Below are 17,975 nucleotides of genomic sequence, written 5' to 3' on the forward strand. Positions count from 1 at the left end.
GAGTAGATGTGCCCTGGTCCGGAGCGAGAGCTGATATGAACGCGGGTCCTCACTGAGGGACCGGAGGAGCGCGAGCTGCCGGTGAGGAGGCTGCTGCAGAGCGCGAGCCAATCAGAGGAGAGAGAGAGAGAGAGAAAAAGAGCGAGGGAAGGAGGGGAGAGAGAGTGAGATGGAGTGTGTGTGTGTGTGTGTGTGTGTGTGTGTGTGTGTGTGTGTGTGTGTGTGTGTGTGTGTGTGTGTGTGTGTGCTGGGGGCGGGTGTCACCACTGCAAATGACCAATAAAGCCATCAAACATTCCGTTCACGGATCGATAATCGATAAGCAGTAACAAGAATTAGAAGCCTCACACTCAGATGGGGGGTACAAGAAATCAGAAATCCAGATCTCATATTTTTAAGCACATGCTGCACGTCATGCTGAGATATGCTAAGTTTTGAGCTTTTCTGAATGATTTTCTTATTTCTCAGAAATTTAACCTTTTTTTGTCACTGAAACCTGGCTCAAACCAGCAGATTGCTGGTGTGAAATTGGTGGGTGTGGAATTTTGTCCATCCAATTGCAAATTCTTGAATGCCCTGAGGTGCTCAGGGCATGCTGGGAGAATAGCTGTGGTTTACTTAAACCAATAGGTGTGGTTAACTTATATTGTGTTCCATTTACTTCCAGTTTGTTTCATTCGTTTGAATTACTGTCACCCATAATTGTAATTGTATAAAATCCAGTCTTCTATATTGTTATCTATTGACTTACTAAATTTTTCCCACTGAATTCCTAAATAGGTTCTCAAATATAATATATACTGTATATAAAATGAGTGAAAAAGCAGCCAATGTCCAAAGAAGAACTTTGAAAGAGCTTCGGAAAGCTGTACTAATCAATCAATATTGATAGCATCGATATTGGGATGAATCCATCCACCCTGCAACGTGGTTCATCGTCTGCTGAAATAAGAAGACCATCCTTGAAACAGGTGTTGTCTGAATGAAACCTGCATGAATTATTCATGATGCTGAGCTTTTATTTTGTAGGTCCTCTGTTATTCCTCCAGCTGTTGGTGAGTTCTGCTCTCCTTTTTTTTCTTTTGGTGTAACCTCTGATGAAGCCTCAGGCCACCTGCAGGAAATAATCCCCGCCCTGGCTGTTTATTAATCTTAATGACCAACTTAATGAGGTCAAAGATTAGTCTTTCGCTGGAGCTGATGAGCAGAGCTGCTGTCAGAGCTTAACGAATCCGCTCCAATACTTTCACCTGAACAGCATCCTGTCAGCAGGGCCTGCTCTACCTGTGGGGCACAGACTCACCTGTTGTCACTGTGACCCAACAACAACTCTCAATGCAGGAAATACCCAAACCAGGAGGTTGCACAGTGCACAGCCTCTAGCAAGTACACACAGCTGAAGGCTCAGACAAAGCTGAGTCACTAGTGATGAATAAATGGAGAGCTGCAGGGATGGTGGATGACCCGCTTTGGTTCCCCTGATAATGAAACAAAACTTTTTTGTTTAGGAAATAATGTCCACAGGTTTGACACCAGTTTGATTTCAACAACAGTAAAAAAAACGACATCACAGTCACATGACTTGAAGCTCCTGTTCTCACTCAAACACCTTTGAGAATATTTAACATGAAAAGTTCATCTTTTTTTTTTTGGAACTCTTTATTTAGGTTTGCACAATTAACATTACCAGAGACAAGTGATTAAACACAAAAAACAAACACACAAACCAAAGTAAAAAACAAACAAACAAAAACCCCCACAGATTTTCTTTTATTGGAGCCCGTTTCCAAAACTTTCTCTTACCTATATATCTTAAAGACAGAGGTATACTTTAACCATGTTCCAAAAGATGTTTTTATTTGTAAAGATGCAGTCATTTTTTCCATCATATCTTTTTTAGTCTCTGTTTCCACTCAGTTACAGTTGGTGATTTCACATTCTTCCAATTCACTGTTATGATTTTCTTGGCAATTAATAAAACACGTAGAATATATCTTTGGTAAGCATTGAAAACATCATCCGGCATAAAACCGAGCAAGTAAAACAGAACATTTGAAGGGATTTACCTTTTTACAATTTTCTCCATCTCTTCCTTAACATTTTTCCAGTACGAAAAAATGACTGGACAGTCCCAAAAAATACACTGCTCAAAAAAATAAAGGGAACACTTAAACAACTCAATATAACTCCAAGTAAATCAAACTTCTGTGAAATCAAACTGTCCACTTAGGAAGCAACACTGATTGACAATCAATTTCACATGCTGTTGTGCAAATGGAATAGACAACAGGTGGAAATTATTGGCAATTAGCAAGACACACTCAATAAAGGAGTGGTTCTGCAGGTGGGGACCACAGACCACTTCTCAGTACCTATGCTTTCTGGCTGATGTTTTGGTCACTTTTGCATGTTGGTACTGCTTTCACACTCGTGGTAGCATGAGACGGACTCTACAACCCACACAAGTGGCTCAGGTAGTGCAGCTCATCCAGGATGGCACATCAATGTGAGCTGTGGCAAGAAGGTTTTCTGTGTCTGTCAGCGTAGTGTCCAGAGGCTGGAGGTGCTACCACGAGACAGGCCAGGACACCAGGAGACATGGAGAAGGCTGTAGGAGGGCAACAACCCAGCAGCAGGACCGCTACCTCTGCCTTTGTGCAAGGAGGAACAGGAGGAGCACTGCCAGAGCCCTGCAAAATGACCTCCAGCAGGCCACAAATGTGCATGTGTCTGCAAAACGGTTAGAAACCGACTCCATGAGGATGGTATGAGGGCCTGACGTCCACAGATGGGGGTTGTGCTCACAGCCCAACACCGTGCAGGATGCTTGGCATTTGCCAGACAACACCAGGATTGGCAAATTCGCCACTGGCGCCCTGTGCTCTTCACAGATGAAAGCAGGTTCACACTGAGCACATGTGACAGACGTGACAGAGTCTGGAGACGCTATGGAGAGCAATCTGCTGCCTGCAACATCCTTCAGCATGACCGGTTTGGCAGTGGGTCAGTAATGGTGTGGGGTGGCATTTCTTTGGAAGGCCGCACAGCCCTCCATGTGCTCACCAGAGGTAGCATGACTGCCATTAGGTACAGAGATGAGATCCTCAGACCCCTTGTGAGACCATATGCTGGTGCGGTTGGCCCTGGGTTCCTCCTAATGCAGGACAATGCTAGACCTCATGTGGCTGGAGTGTGTCAGCAGTTCCTGCAAGATGAAGGCATTGAAGCTTTGGACTGACAACCCCTTTCCCCTGACCTGAATCCGATCGAGCACATCCGGGACATCATCTCTCACTCCATCCACCAACGTCACGTTGCACCACAATCTGTCCAGGAGTTGGCGGATGCTTTGGTCCAGGTCTGGGAGGAGATCCCTCAGGAGACCATCCGCCACCTCATCAGGAGCATGCCCAGGCATTGTAGGGAGGTCATACAGGCACGTGGAGGCCACACACAATACTGAGCCTCATTTTGACTTGTTTTAAGGACATTACATCAAAGTTGGATCAGCCCCTTTAATTTTTGTGTGACTCCAAATCCAGGCCTCCACTGGTTAATAAATTTGATTTCATTGATTTTTGTGTGATTTTTTTTTTTTTTTTTTTTTTTGTCAGCACATTAAAATTTGTACAGAACAAAGTATTCAATGAGAATATTTCATTCATTCAGATCTAGGATGTGTTATTTGAGTGTTCCCTTTATTTTTTTGAGCTGTGTATAAGTGTGATCACCTATTTTACTGCATTGCCTCCAGCATATAGCTGCTGAGGAACCCTTTACAAATTCTGAGATAGTCAGACGGATATGAAAGTATCGGATTTTGAGCTTCCAGTTGAATTCTTTCCACTGCTGACTATTTATTCTTTTGTGACTGCTATCGCAGAGTTTAACCCACAATTCATCTTCTATTATTGTATTAGATTCTAATTCCCACTTTTCCTTGACATTATTGGTGTTTGTAAGTCTTTTATAGAAATGGAAGATGTTTTCTCACTGTCATGGTCCTGGGCTGGTGGTTTTAGGTTCTAGTTGTATAGTTCTGTTTTAGTATGGTTTCTGTGTTTCTGTCTTCCTGTGCTTATGTGTTGTCTCTAGGTGTTTAGTCTCTGTGTACAATGTTAGGTTTCTTCCTGTTTTATTTTGGTAGGTTCTTGGTCTGTGTGCTTTGGGTTTCGTTTTGTTTCCTGTATTTCCCTCCCAGCTTTTTTGCATTTGTCCATTACCTTTTGTGAGTATATATAGTCTTGTGTTTTCTGTGTCTGTTGTCGCGTCATTGGTTGTTCGCTGCTGTCTTGCATGTTCGTCCGTTCAGTAAGCCCAGTTAGTTTCACGTCTCTCCCCTGTTAGGTGTACGCTGGGGAGAGCTCCTGTATTTCTGTGTGGTTGCGTAAATAAAGCTTTTGAGTGACTTACACAGAGTTCTGCGTTTTGGGGTCCTCCTTCCTGCCTGCACAGCGGTGAGCTGTGACACTCACTGGGAGACATTTTCCCAGAATTTTAATAAAATATTCTTCTATACCATTTGGACTGTAATGTAATGTGATGCCTAATCTGTAAATATCTATAAATGTCTTTTGACGGGAGGTCAAATTGTTCTTGAAGTTGTGCGAAGGACTTGTGCTTCTTCAAATAGTTGATTAAAAATAATGAGGCCCTTATCTGCCCATCTGTGATGATAGCCTCGGACCATGACTCTGAGGAGTTCCTCAATTTAACACATAATTCTGTGTTTGTATTTCACTTGGATGGGTGTTCTGGAATGCAAATTTCATTATATGTTTACATATAATGACAATAAAGTCTTCTTGAATCTTCTTGATTCTAATTATATAATTTGCTTAACACAGGAGTGAGGTCATTAGCAAAAACTTTATAGTATTCTCCTGCAAACCCATCCATTCTGGCTGACTTGTTACTTTTTAGCTAACAAGTTTTACTTTTTACTCTTTCACCTCTTTTTCTGTAATTGGTTTTACTAGCATCGAGGCTTCCTCGGCTGTCAGTTTTTCTAATTGAACAAGAAATTATGTGTTTTTTCTTTTTTTGATTCCAGAACTTGACCTTTATACATGTTCATAATATTTAGAAAACGTGTCTGAAATTGCTGTAGGAGAAGTTCCAACATCATTGGAATGGTGTTGTCTAATTTTAGGAACTGTACGACTGGTTTGTGCTTTTTGTAATTGAAATGATAATAATCTATTGGCTTTATTTCCAAATTCGTAGTATTTCTTATCAATGAACCCAAGGGCACCCTCTGCCTTGTATGTCAATAGCTGATCTAATTTTGTTCTGTTTCTTTGAGTTTATCAGGTATTTCTTGTTTTCCACCTTGATTGTGTTCATTTTCTAATCTCTTAATTTCATTTTCTAATTCTAATTGTTTTTAAGTCTGTCTTCAACTTTGATCCTATAGATATTATTTTACCCCTTATTGCAGATTTTCTGCATCCCACAAAATAGAAGGTGAGACAATTCCATTGTCATTTAAAGCAAAATATTCAAGTATCGCTGGCCTTATTTCTTCTCTTATGCCAATATCTGCCAGTAATGACACATTAATTCTCCAGTACTTCATACACAGCTCCAATCCCAAGTCAAGTGCCACTGTAACTGGGCTATGGTCTGAGATGGTCATTGGTTCATTCACACATTTTTTAAAAACTTGGTATACATCTTTTTTTAAACTAAAAAATGATCTAACTGTAAGTCCCCTGTACTTGTGACGTAAAGGTGAAGTCTCTCTCACTTGGATGCAGGTGGCGCCATGCATCTGTCAATCCTAACTCCTTTATCATATTTGATTTTTAGACATTCTAGATTGGGGTTTAGAAGATGTTGGTAATTTATCTAATCTATTATTCAGCAAACAGTTCAAGTCTGACACCCATCAAAAATATACCTTCCTGGTTATCTGCAAACAAATGGGCAAGCCTTTTGAAAAAGTGTGGACTGTCTTCATTCAGCGTGTAAGTATTCAAAATTGTTATTTTGAGTCCCACAATTGTCCCTGTGACCATAATATAGCGACCCTCTTCATCCTGATGAATCTTTTCACAGTGGAAATGTACAGATCTGTCATGGTCCTGGGCCATGTGCCCAGCATTTTGTGTATAGTTCTTTTGGTTTCTGTTTTCATTGAGCTCCTGTTTTGATTTCCAGTTTGTATATGGTTTCAATTCAATTCAATTTTCAATTCAATTTTATTTATATAGCGCCAAATCACAACAAACAGTCGTCTCAAGGCACTTTGTATTGTGGGTAAAGACCCTACAATAATACAGAGAAAACCCAACAGTCTAAACGACCCCCTATGGGCAGCACTTGGTGACAGTGGGAAGGAAAAACTCCCCTTTAACAGGAAGAAACCTCCAGCAGAACCAGGCTCAGGGAGGGGCAGTCATCTGCCGCGGCCGGTTGGGCTGAGGGGAGAGAAAAGACATGCTGTCGAAGAGAGCCAGAGATTAATAATAAATTAATGATTAAATGCAGAGTGGAGTATAAACAAAGTAAATAAGGTGAATGAAAAGAAACAGAGTGCATTATGGGAACCCCCCAGCAGACTAGGCCTATAGCAGCATAAATAAGGGAGGGTTCAGGGTCACCTGATCCAGCCCTAACTATAAGCTTTATCATAAAGGAAAGTTTTAAGCCTAATTTTAAAAATATAGAGGGTTTCTATCTCCCGAATCCAAGCTGGGAGCTGGTTCCACAGAAGAGGTGCCTGAAAGCTGAATTAGCTTTTCAGCATCACTCTGAGAAAGGATGTTTCTAATTTTAGAAATATTGCGCAAATGCAAAAAAGCGGTCCTACATATTTGTTTAATATGTGCATTGAAGGACATATCCTGGTCAAAAATGACTCCAAGATTTCTCACAGTGTTACTGGAGGCCAAAGTAATGCCATCCAGAGTAAGTATCTGGTTAGACACCATGTTTCTAAGATTTGTGGGGCCGAGAACAAGAATTTCAGTTTTATCTGAATTTAGAAGCAGGAAATTAGAGGTCATCCAGGCCTTAATGTCTTTAAGACATTCCTGCGGTTTAATTAATTGATGTGTGTCATCTGGCTTCATGGATAGGTAAAGCTGAGTATCATCTGCATAACAATGAAAATTGATGCAGTGCTTTCTAATAATACTGCCTAAGGGAAGCATGTATAATGTAAATAAAATTGGTCCTAGCACAGAACCCTGTGGAACTCCATAATTAACCTTAGTGTGTGAAGAAGACTCCCCATTTACATGAACAAATTGTAGTCTATGAGATAAATGTGATTCAAACCACTGCAGTGCAGTACCTTTAATACCTATAGCAAGCTCTAATCTCTGTAATAAAATGTTATGGTCAACAGTATCAAAAGCTGCACTGCGGTCCAACAGGACAAGTACCGTATTTTTCGGACTATACGTCGCTCCGGAGTATAGGTCGCACCAGCCAAAAAATGCATAATAAAGAAGAAAAAAACATATATAGGTCGCACTGGACTATAAGTCGCACTTTTTTTGGGGGGGGGGGGGGGGGGGGTTGATAGAATCCGAGACCCAGAGCAGAAATTCCATCTTGAACGGCAATTTAAAATAATAATGGATTAAAGAACAGGACGAACACGGTTACGCCTACGTTATGCTAACGTAGCACATTCAGCTACATGACGCACAACGAACACGTGTTCGGTATGTTAACGTAACATTAAGTTATTCAGATAACCATAGCATAAAGAACATACTAACAAGTTAACCAAACCATCAATCCATTGAATTCTTCATCCTCGGTGTCACTTCTAAACAACTCCGTACACTCCGTAGACGAAGCGCCGCTTCCTCTTCTGTGTCGCGTTAGTCAGACTCGTCGTCAGCTGCAGTTCCAATTATTCCAGCCTTTCTGAATCCCAACAGGATGGTTTGTCACTGAAGCCCATGTTTTCTTGATCCATCCAATGACTTCCAGGAAAGTTGGGTGGCGCATTCTCCCAGTTGCCGTTAAGCTGTGCTCTCCGTCCATCATCCACTGCGCCCACAGGTTACGCAAGACTGCCTTAACCCCTTAACTGGCAAGGGCCCGGTGACGGGCCGTTTGTAGTCCCTTTTATATGGCAGGCTAGACCCTCCCATTTTTATTGACACGTCATTCGGCCAATCATGTAACTGGCTGCACCAAATCACCTGACAAAGCTACGTGACGCCCTCTGAGTATTATTGGCTCTGGGAAACCCATTTCTTAACATGATTGGCCGAATGAGGTGTCAGTCAAAATGGGCGGGTCTAGCCTGCCATATAAATGCACTTCATTCGGCCCGCGGACCAGACGCAGCCGATTAATAGGCTATGAAATGGGTTGTTCAGAGCCAATAATGACCAGAAGGCGTTATGTAGTTTTTGTCAGGTGATTTTTTTGCTGCCAGTTAAGGGGTTAAAGCTGCAGTTCACGGAGATGTCAAGTGGCTGGAATATTTTGGTTCATGTGTTATAAATGTCACATATACGTCGCTCCGGAGTATAGGTCGCACCCCCAGCCAAACTATGAAAAAAGTGCGACTTATACTCCGGAAAATACGGTACAGAGATGAGTCCACTGTCAGAGGCTCTAAGAAGATCATTTGTAACCTTCACTAATGCTGTTTCTGTACTGTGATGAATTCTGAAACCTGACTGAAACTCTTCAAATAAACCGTTCCTCTGCAGATGATCAGTTAGCTGTTTTACAACTACTCTTTCAAGAATCTTTGAGAGAAAAGGAAGGTTGGAGATTGGCCTATAATTAGCTAAGACAGCTGGGTCAAGTGATGGCTTTTTAAGTAGAGGTTTAATTACAGCCATTTTGAAGGTCTGTGGTACATAGCCAACTAATAAAGACTGATTGATCATTTTTAAGATTGAAGCATCAATAATTGGAAAGACTTCTTTGAACAGTCTAGTAGGAATGGGATCTAATAAACATGTTGCTGGTTTGGAGGAAGTAACTATTGAAGTTAACTCAGAAAGATCAACTGGAGCAAAAGAGTCTAAACAAATACCAGCAGTGCTGAAAGCAGCCGAACATGAAGAATAATCTTTGAGAGGGTTATGAATAATCCATCCATCCATCCATTTTCTTCCGCTTATCCGGGGCCGGGTCGCGGGGGCAGAAGCCTAAGCAGAGAAGCCCAGGCTTCCCTCTCCCCAGCCACCTCCTCCAGCTCATCCGGAGGGACCCCAAGGCGTTCCCAGGCCAGCCGAGATACATAATCTCTCCAGCGTGTCCTGGGTCTACCACGGGGCCTCTTCCCGGTGGGACATGCCCGGAACACCTCACCCAGGAGGCGGCCAGGAGGCATCCTAATCAGATGCCCGAGCCACCTCAACTGGCTCCTTTCGATGTGGAGGAGCAGCGGCTCTACTCTGAGCCCCTCCCGGATGGCCGCACTCCTCACCTTATCTCTAAGGGAAAGGCCAGCCACCCTTCGAAGGAAACTCATTTCTGCCGCTTGTATTCGCGATCTTATTCTTTCGGTCACTACCCAAAGCTCGTGACCATAGGTGAGGGTAGGAACGTAGATCGACCGGTAAATCGAGAGCTTCGCTTTTACGCTAAGCTCCCTCTTCACCACGACGGACCGGTGCAGCGTCCGCATCACTGTAGAAGCAGCCCCGATCCGCCTGTCGATCTCCCGTTCCCTTCTCCCATCACTCGTGAACAAGACCCCGAGATACTTAAACTCCTCCACTTGAGGCAAGAACTCGTTCCTGAGCCGGAGATGGCACTCCACCCTTTTCCGGCTGAGGACCATGGCCTCAGACTTAGAGGTGCTGATTCTCATGCCAGCCGCTTCACACTCGGCTGCGAACCGTTCCACTGCGAGCTGGAGGCCCCCCCCTGATGAAGCCAACAGAACCGCATCATCTGCAAAAAGCAGAGATGAGACTCTGAGGCCACCAAGGAAGAAGCCTTCCGCCACCTGGCTACGCCTAGAAATTCTGTCCATAAAAATTATGAACAGAATCGGTGACAAAGGGCAGCCCTGACGGAGTCCAACACCCACAGGAAACAAATCCGACTTATTACCGGCTATACGGACCAAGCTCTCACTGTGGTTGTACAAGGACTGAATGGCCCGCAACAATGGGCCAGACACCCCATACTCCCGCAGAACCTCCCAAAGAACACCCCGAGGAACACGGTCGAATGCCTTCTCCAAGTCCACAAAGCACATGTAGACTGGTTGGGCAAACTCCCACGCACACTCGAATATCCTTGAGAGGATAAAGAGCTGGTCCAGCGTTCCACGACCAGGACGAAAACCGCATTGTTCCTCCTGAATCCGAGGTTCGACTAACGGACGCACCCTCCTTTCCAGCACCCTGGCATAGACCTTACCGGGGAGGCTGAGTAGTGTGATACCCCGAAAGTTGGAGCACACCCTCCGGTCTCCCTTCTTAAAGATGGGGACCACCACCCCGGTCTGCCAATCCAATGGCACTGCCCCAGATCTCCACGCGATGTTGCAGAGGCGTGTCAACCAAGACAGTCCTCCAACATCCAGAGCCTTCAGGAACTCAGGGCGAATCTCGTCCACCCCAGGGGCTCTGCCACCAAGGAGTTGTTTAACTACCTCAGTGACCTCACCCCCAGTGATGGTCAAGTCACCCCCCTCATCCCCAGACTCTGCTTCTACTACAGAAGGCGTGTCAGTGGGATTCAGAAGGTCCTCGAAGTATTCCTTCCACCATCCGACTATAGCCTCAGTTGAAGTCAGCAGCACCCCCCCCGCACTATAAACAGTGTGAGTGAAGCACTGCTTTCCCCTCCTGAGTCGCCTGACGGTTTGCCAGAATTGCTTCGATGCCGTCCGAAAGTCTTTTTCCATAGCCTCACCGAACTCCTCCCACACTCGAGTTTTTGCTTTGGCCACTACCCGAGCTGCATTCTGCTTGGCCTGTCGATACCTGTCAGCTGCCTCCGGAGTCCCACAGGCTAACCAAGCCCGATAAGACTCTTTCTTCAGCTTGATGGCTCCCTTCACCTCCGGTGACCACCATCTGGTTCGGGGGTTACCACCACGACAGGCACCAACCACCTTGCAGCCACAGCTCTGAGCAGCAGCCTCAACAATGGAGGTGCGGAACATGGTCCATTCGGACTCAATGTCCTCAGCCTCCCTCGGAATGCTGTCGAAGTTCTGCCGGAGGTGGGAGTTGAAGATCTCCCGGACTGGGGCTTCTGCCAGGCGTTCCCAGCGCACCCTCACAATACGTTTAGGTGTGCCAGGTCTGTCCAGCATCTTCCCCCGCCACCTGATCCAACTCACCACCAGGTGGTGATCAGTTGACAGCTCAGCTCCTCTCTTCACCCGAGTGTCCAGAACATACGGCCGCAGATCTGATGATACGATTACAAAATCGATCATCGACCTGCGACCTAGGGTGTCCTGGTGCCATGTGCACTTATGGACATCCTTGTGTTCGAACACGGTGTTTGTTATGGACAAACTGTGGTTTGCACAGAAGTCCAATAACAAAACACCATTCGGGTTCAGATCGGGCAGGCCGTTCCTCCCAATCACGCCCCTCCAGGTCTCACTGTCATTGCCCACGTGAGCGTTGAAGTCTCCCAGCAAGACTATGGAGTCACCAGATGGAGCACTCTCCAGCACCCCACCCAGCAACTCCAAAAACGGTGGGTACCCTGAACTGTCATTCGGCGCATAAGCGCAAACAACAGTCAGGACCCGTTCCCCAGCCCGAAGGCGCAGGGAAACTACCCTCTCGTCCACCGGTGAAAACTCCGACGTACAGGCAGCAAGCCGGGGGGATACAAGAATACCCACCCCAGCTCGCCGCCTCTCACCGAGGGCAACTCCAGACTGGAACAGAGTCCAGCCCTTCTCCAGGAGACTGGTTCCAGAGCCCAGGCCATGCGTTGAGGTGAGCCCAACTATATCTAGCTGGTATCTCTCAACCTCACGCACTAGCTCAGGCTCCTTCCCCACCAGAGAGGTGACATTCCATGTCCCAATAGCCAGTTTCGATAGCCGGGGATCGGTCCGCCAGGGCCTCCGCCCTCGGCCACCGCCCGACACACACTGCACCCGACCCCTACGACACCTCCTGCGGGTGGTGGGCCTGCAGGAGGGCTATGAATAATTTTTTCTCTAATGTCTAAAATTTTATTTGTAAAGAAATCCATGAAGTCACTACTAGTTAACGTGAAAGGAATACTCGGCTCTACAGAGCTCTGACTCTTTGTCAGCCTGGCTACAGTGCTGAAAACAAACCTGGGGTTGTTCTTATTTTCTTCAATTAATGATGAGTAGTAAGATGTCCTAGCTTTACGGAGGTCTTTTTTATAGAGCAACAAATATACAAGCGGTGTGGCAGCCAGGGTGGACCTAAATGCAGAACTCAAGGCAGACTGAACTTAAAAGGTGGCTTTATTGTAGATAACATGAGACACAAAGGAACAGTACTGTAACACAACTAAAACTGACAGGAAACCAGGAACAGAACCACACCTCCATGAGGGAGGACATGACAGAGAATTTTTTTTTTTTTTTTGTCCTCCTTACTCCAATTATACTTTGCTTTAGTGTTGTGAAGCACTTTGTGATCTATGTCTTGAGAGGTGCTATATAAATAAACTTTTACTGACTTACTAATAGAACAAACACAGGGGCCTAAATACACACAGGAGGTAATCATGAGAGACAAGAATCAGCTGGGGAACATAGGGCACAGCTGAACAGAATCTAACAAATTAAACAATGGAAGCAAACACAACAGATAGAGAACACTGGACTGTCAAACTAAAACAGGAAGTAACCAAACAAGAAAACAACAAAGACTGGACAAAGAAGACTAATCATAGAGGGAACTAAACATATGATAACACAGGGACGACATAGACACCAGAAACACAAGAACACAGGGAAGACAAGAACGGGAAATAAACCAAGCTAAACTCAAAACTATAACAAACTGAAGACCTACACAAAAGAAAACTAATTAACGTAATCAGAGATATAACTAAACAGAACCAAAAGAACACAAAACACTGGACCACTGGCCCAGGATCATGACAGACCAAATATGAAACTGGTCCCATTATAACCCAAGGATTAGTTGGAAAAAGTACAAAGGCTGGAAATCGCCAAAATTTACAAATTAATGCATCGCTACAGGATGATTTTTTTGTCCATCTCTACATGTTATATATGTGCAACAAATTACACACATGTATGTGAAACACAGTGAGCTTGAATTAAAGGTGGTGCTATAAAGCCATTTTGGAAATGCCATACCTGAAACTATTAAAAGACATAAATTTTTACCAGACCTGAGATGTGTGCAAAATTTCATGAGTTTTTGAGCATGTTTAGGCCCCAAAAAGGCAATTCATTTGCACAAAAAAACAGAACAATTACACTAGAGCCTTCACACTCTGCTTGGGCCCCTAAAAAATAGTTTAACATCTGTGTCAGTTACAATGATTATGTTTTATCTCCTGAAGAATTTTAAGACAGTTTGAAAAGTACATATTCTGATATTGTAAGCTTTAGGTGAAGATGAATTCAATTCAATTCTATTGTATTCTATTTATTTAGTGCCAAATCACAACAGTCACCTCAAGGCGCTTTATATTGTAAGACAATTACAAAACTAGTTAGACCTCAGAGTTAATGTGAAGGTGTTACTGAGGACTCTGAGATGGATAATAATAGACAGAAGCCAAGAGTAAACATATAGAAGACAATGTCAGTTCCTGGATGGCCCTGAACTCACCACAAAAACTAACACTTAAACTTAGATAAAGACGCTTTTATTTTTAGGTCCTATCATCAGGAAGCAGCAGCTCAGTGGTTAAACTGCCATGACTGTCAGTCATCTGTCACACACACACACACACACACACACACACACACACACACACACACACACACACACACACACACACACACACAGGGTTTATAACCTGAAACACAGCAGCTGCTTCAGACTCTGCACAGACAGGCAGCAGTGAAACAGGAGAACAGGTGCGATGTGTGGGTTCAGGTGTGTGTGTGTATTGCTGTGTGTGACTCTGAGTGTGTGTCTGAACCTGCTGGATGAAGCTGTGTTCAGTGGACCGACAGGAAGTCTGTTTGGATTCTCCGCCGACTTTCATACCATCAACAATAAGTAAGTCACTGAAGGCACCTCAAACAGGTGAGTCAGCTCTGACAGGAAGGTCTGGGGTCTTTCCACAACTCCTGATGTCCTGGAGAAATTTTAACTCACAGCAGAAGTTTTGGATGTTAATGCAGTACTTGATGGATGCTGGTAACTTTGAATTGCCAATCTTCAAAAATTAAATAAAAGGTAAAATAAGACATAGAAAAATTATCTCTTGCCAAACAAACATAAAGCTGAAAATATGAATACTGAAACCATGTCTTTTTTCTCATTCTTTGGATGCACCCCCTGAAATACACCAGAGACATCTTTGATATCTTGTTTCTGTCACAGTTTTGTTCCCTTCTTTGCATGACTTGAAATCACAAGACAAGTGCTTCAGAAGCCGTGTATACAGGCTGTAATGGGTCTTTTATTTTGAAAATTGACCAGGTTGTCTGAGCCTGTATTTGATTTCCTGCCCTCCTCACCTGTTCTGTGTAACTTGACAGGGGTTTTGTGAAAAAGTACACCTGTATTTGTTAAGATTTTCTGCAGCAGGCAAGGCAGAGAACCCCAATGCAGGACTCACGAGGCACAAACTGTATTTAACTTAAACTTTATTAATTAAACTCAAAATACAAAACTGTATGGGAACCAGCTACACAAAAAGACAAAACTCAAAATAAAAAGTACACAGCAAGAAAGCTGACATTAGTGATGACTACGCTGATGAGGATGCGAGGAAGTGAAACTAAACATAAAGCACAGGGAACACTGGACTGTCAAAATAAAACAGGAAGTAACCAAACAACGTATGCGGAGACTTGACAGATAGAGAGACTAGCACACAGAGGGAACCTAAACATGACCATGACCATGAACAGAAACCTAAAACACAACACAGGGAGACACTGGGAAGAGAAGCTAAACGCAAAATATGAGACAGGGGGCCAAGACACAGGGAGACCAACACACTGAGACAAACAAACACAGGAACAAAGGGACAAGGGAAAACAGAATGCAATAACTAAAACCAAAAACACAATACAAAAACTACAACAAATCAAGATTCTAAAGTATAAGAAAAACTAAGAAACACAACCAGACAATAAAACAAAAATAGAGCCTCACAGAAAACACAAAACCACTGGGTCAGTGGCCCAGGACCATGACAGTATTACTTTAGGTGAAACAGAGCTAAGATCTGCCTCTGAAATGCACAGAAGTGCATCTGGTTGAATCACAATCAACTTGGTACAGTTAGCATTGGGCACATCAGATCCGAAAGTGATGCAGCTGTGGCCAGTATGCTCCCACCATTAAAGTTTAAAAATAAAGAAAAATATTTCTGTGGTAAGACAAATGCAGTAGAATCATTGGTGTTTTTGCAGATCCTTTGTTGTGGTTGGAGCCCCCAAAGCCAACACCAGCCAATCAGGGGTGACCGAAGGAGGGGGTGTGTTCCTCTGCCCCTGGTCTCCTAGAGGTGGGGCCTGTGACATAATTGATTTTGACCCAACAGGTGAGTTTTTTAGTATCACCAAGAGTGATCAGGGGTGAGTGTGGTGTACCTGTGTTGCATACAGCTATGTTTAATACTACTGATACTTATTTAGACTCTTTCTCTCCAATTGATTTTTCTGAGTTAACTTCAATTTGCCTTGCTGCCTGTACGTCGGAGTTTTCACTGGTGGACGAGAGGGTTGTTTCCCTGTGCCTTCGGGCCGGGGAATGGGTCCTGACTGTTCTTTGCGCTTATGTGCCGAATGACAGTTCAGAGTACCCACCCTTTTTGGAGTCGCTGGCTGGGGTGCTGGAGAGTGCTCCATCTGGTGACTCCATTGTCTTGCTGGCCCACTGGAGTCACAGTAGTGTACCATCAGCTTTGGCAGTGGCAAGATGGCGCCTTTGTTTGGCTTCGCCTCTTCCTCTCTACATGTTTGTTTTTTTTGCATGTTTTATAAGTGTTATTGTTACCTCTCTGTGGACCTATGATCGCCATTCGCTATTGGTGATCAAATTCGCCATAGACAGATTCCAGTTTTATTAAAATGGTTATGTTTTTCCACCACCATTTGAACAAGGCACTGATTCCAGGGCACCACCATTGTTGCCCGGTAGGAACCCGACCCTGTGTTCTAACTCAAGAGAGAGGAAGCATGGCAATAGAGCTGGCTTTTTCGTGAAACTTCGTTGGATTCAGAAGGATCTGTGACTTACCGGAGCTTCATTCTTGGGCCGCGATCACACAGTTTTATCGGACTCAGAGGGACCAGAGAAATGTGGATTTACCAGCATTATATTCTTGGAGTGCCGTCAGACAGCTTCGCCTGAGTTTTGCTGGAGAAGGACTTGTCTCCATGTTTCCCTCCACTTCCCACTCAGGATTTTATTTGAGGATGTGGAAAGCCAAAGAACACTGCGGCAGAAACCTATCGTTGCTGCGCACTTTATCTCCATCGTCGGGAATGGTCCAACTTTCATCCATCATCGGGAATGGCCTGACTTCCTCACCTATTTCTCTGGAATTTTCTGCCAAAATGATGGTAATAAATGCTCGTTCAATTACCAACAAGTCATTCATTTTAAATTACTTATTTTGTAGAGAGATGCTGGATTTTATGTTTATGTCAGAGACATGGCAGTGTGAAAATGAAGTCTGTCATCTCTTAGAACTTTGTCCTACAGACTGTTCTTTTTATGCTCCCCTCGGAATTCTGGCCGTGGAGGTGGGACTGCTGTTATTTTTAAAAAAACATTTTTTTGTCACTCAATTCCTGCATACTCCTATAGCTCTTTTGAGATGATCATGACTAAAATTGGTCGGGAAAATCCCCTGTACAGTATCTTATTATACCGACCACAAGGACCTGCTTCGTCTTTTCTCTCTGATTTTCAGGATTTTTTATCCTCTACCATTAAATTGGGGAGAATGATTATTGTCTGGGATTTTACCATTCATATTGATGACTCTTCAGATAGTATTGCTAAAGAATTTCTGAGCATCCTGGACTCATTTAACGTTATTCAATATGTATCTGGACCTACTCATACTGCAGGACATACTTTAGACCTGGTCCTCAGTTATGGTGTAACCTTAGATATCTAATCATAGATGATGTCGGTTTTAGTGATCACAAAACTATTTCTTTTAACGTTTCTTTTACATTAGATTCTTTTTTGAGAGTCGGTACTAAGCGTAGGCGTTTCATAGATGACTCCATTATTGCTAGGTTTTCTTCTCTTTTTAACTTTTCATCTACTGGGGAGGAAAACGCTGAACACGTTGTAAATTCTTTAAATGAGCATTGTTTAGCCATCTTGAATCAGGTTGATCCTTGTAAAATTAGCCATCGGATCGTTATTCCCCACTCTCCTTGGCTAAATAACCAGACTCGCAGTCTTTGACGTTCCTGTCGGAAAGTGGAGCAACTCTGGAAGGCCACAGGTTTGATTGTTCACAAAGAATTCTTTAAAGAACTTCTTAACTTGTATAATGAGGCTGTGAAACAGGCAAGGTCTTCTTACTGCTGGTATTTGTTTAGACTCTTTCGCTCCAGTTGATCTTTCAGAGTTAACTTCAATAGTTACTTCCTCCAAACCAGCAACATGTTTATTAGATCCCATTCCTACTAGACTGTTCAAAGAAGTCTTTCCAATGATTGATGCTTCAATCTTAAAAATCATCAATCTGTCTTTATTAGTTGGCTATGTACCACAGACCTTCAAGGTGGCTGTAATTAAACCTCTACTTAAAAAGGCATCACTTGACCCAGCTGCCTTAGCTAATTATAGGCCAATCTCCAACCTTCCTTTTCTCTCAAAGATTCTTGAAAGAGTAGTTGT

General features: G+C 43.7%; 1 protein-coding gene across 1 annotated transcript in view; it reads left to right on the plus strand.

Moving 5' to 3' along the window:
- Positions 1 to 14,013: 14,013 nt before the first annotated feature.
- itga2b (integrin, alpha 2b) overlaps positions 14,014 to 17,975 on the plus strand; it is a 41,690-nt gene continuing 37,728 nt past the window's right edge. The window contains exons 1-2 of the mRNA XM_030735959.1: positions 14,014 to 14,153; positions 15,521 to 15,651. Coding sequence (XP_030591819.1) covers positions 14,014 to 14,153; positions 15,521 to 15,651 — 271 coding nt within the window. The remainder of the gene's footprint in view (positions 14,154 to 15,520; positions 15,652 to 17,975) is intronic.

The sequence above is a fragment of the Archocentrus centrarchus genome, chromosome 8 (genome assembly GCF_007364275.1).
Source record: "Archocentrus centrarchus isolate MPI-CPG fArcCen1 chromosome 8, fArcCen1, whole genome shotgun sequence".
Lineage (NCBI taxonomy): Eukaryota > Metazoa > Chordata > Actinopteri > Cichliformes > Cichlidae > Archocentrus > Archocentrus centrarchus.